This window comes from Carlito syrichta, unplaced genomic scaffold (assembly GCF_000164805.1).
Source record: "Carlito syrichta isolate Samal-C Ts95f unplaced genomic scaffold, Tarsius_syrichta-2.0.1 Scaffold173484, whole genome shotgun sequence".
Lineage (NCBI taxonomy): Eukaryota > Metazoa > Chordata > Mammalia > Primates > Tarsiidae > Carlito > Carlito syrichta.
The window spans coordinates 10996-11644 of NW_007117580.1; the positions used below are offsets into that span (position 1 = coordinate 10996).

General features: G+C 68.9%; 1 protein-coding gene across 1 annotated transcript in view; it reads left to right on the plus strand.

Moving 5' to 3' along the window:
* Nucleotides 1-355, plus strand: part of VWA1 (von Willebrand factor A domain containing 1) — a 2480-nt gene extending 2125 nt beyond the window's left edge. The window contains exon 3 of the mRNA XM_021709328.1: nt 8-355. Coding sequence (XP_021565003.1) covers nt 8-355 — 348 coding nt within the window. The remainder of the gene's footprint in view (nt 1-7) is intronic.
* Nucleotides 356-649: the final 294 nt, after the last annotated feature.

Sequence of the window (649 nt, forward strand, 5' to 3'; positions counted from 1 at the left end):
CACCCAGTCCCCGGCCCCACCCACTGAGGAGGCTGGGCCGCAGCGCGTGGTCATCTCTCAGGCCCGGCCCCGCAGCCTCAGCGTGAGCTGGGCCCCGGTGCAGGCGGCGCTCAGCTATCATGTACTGTTTGGGCCTCTGCAGGGTGGCGTGGCCCAAAGGGTGGAGGTGCCCGCGGGCCGCAACAGCACCATATTGCAGGGCCTGGCACCAGGCACCGCCTACCTGGTGACGGTGACCGCAGCCTTCCGCTCAGGCCGCGAGAGTGCCCTCTCAGCTAAGGCCTGCACACCCGATGGCCCACGGCCTCGCGCCCCGTGCCCAGAGCGTCCGGATGCCAGGGACAGAGGCCCATGAGCCTGCGCCCCTGCCCCACCCGGGGGGTCAGAGCAGACCTGAGGGCCCAGCATCTCAAACCTGGGTTGGGGGAAGGGGCACCCACCGCTGAAGCCAAGGTTTCAGCTTTTGCCCCCTGTGGACTCCCCACAGCCCCCTCCTCTCCCCGCAGGGCTCCCCTGCCTGACAGGATCCCTCCCGTCCATAGGGGCAGGTGTTGACCTTTAGGTAGGATGTGGTGGGGAGACAGGAAGCCTGGGGTGGGGTGGAGAACATCAGAGCCAGGACTGGCCAGTGGAGGGGAGGCTGGCGACC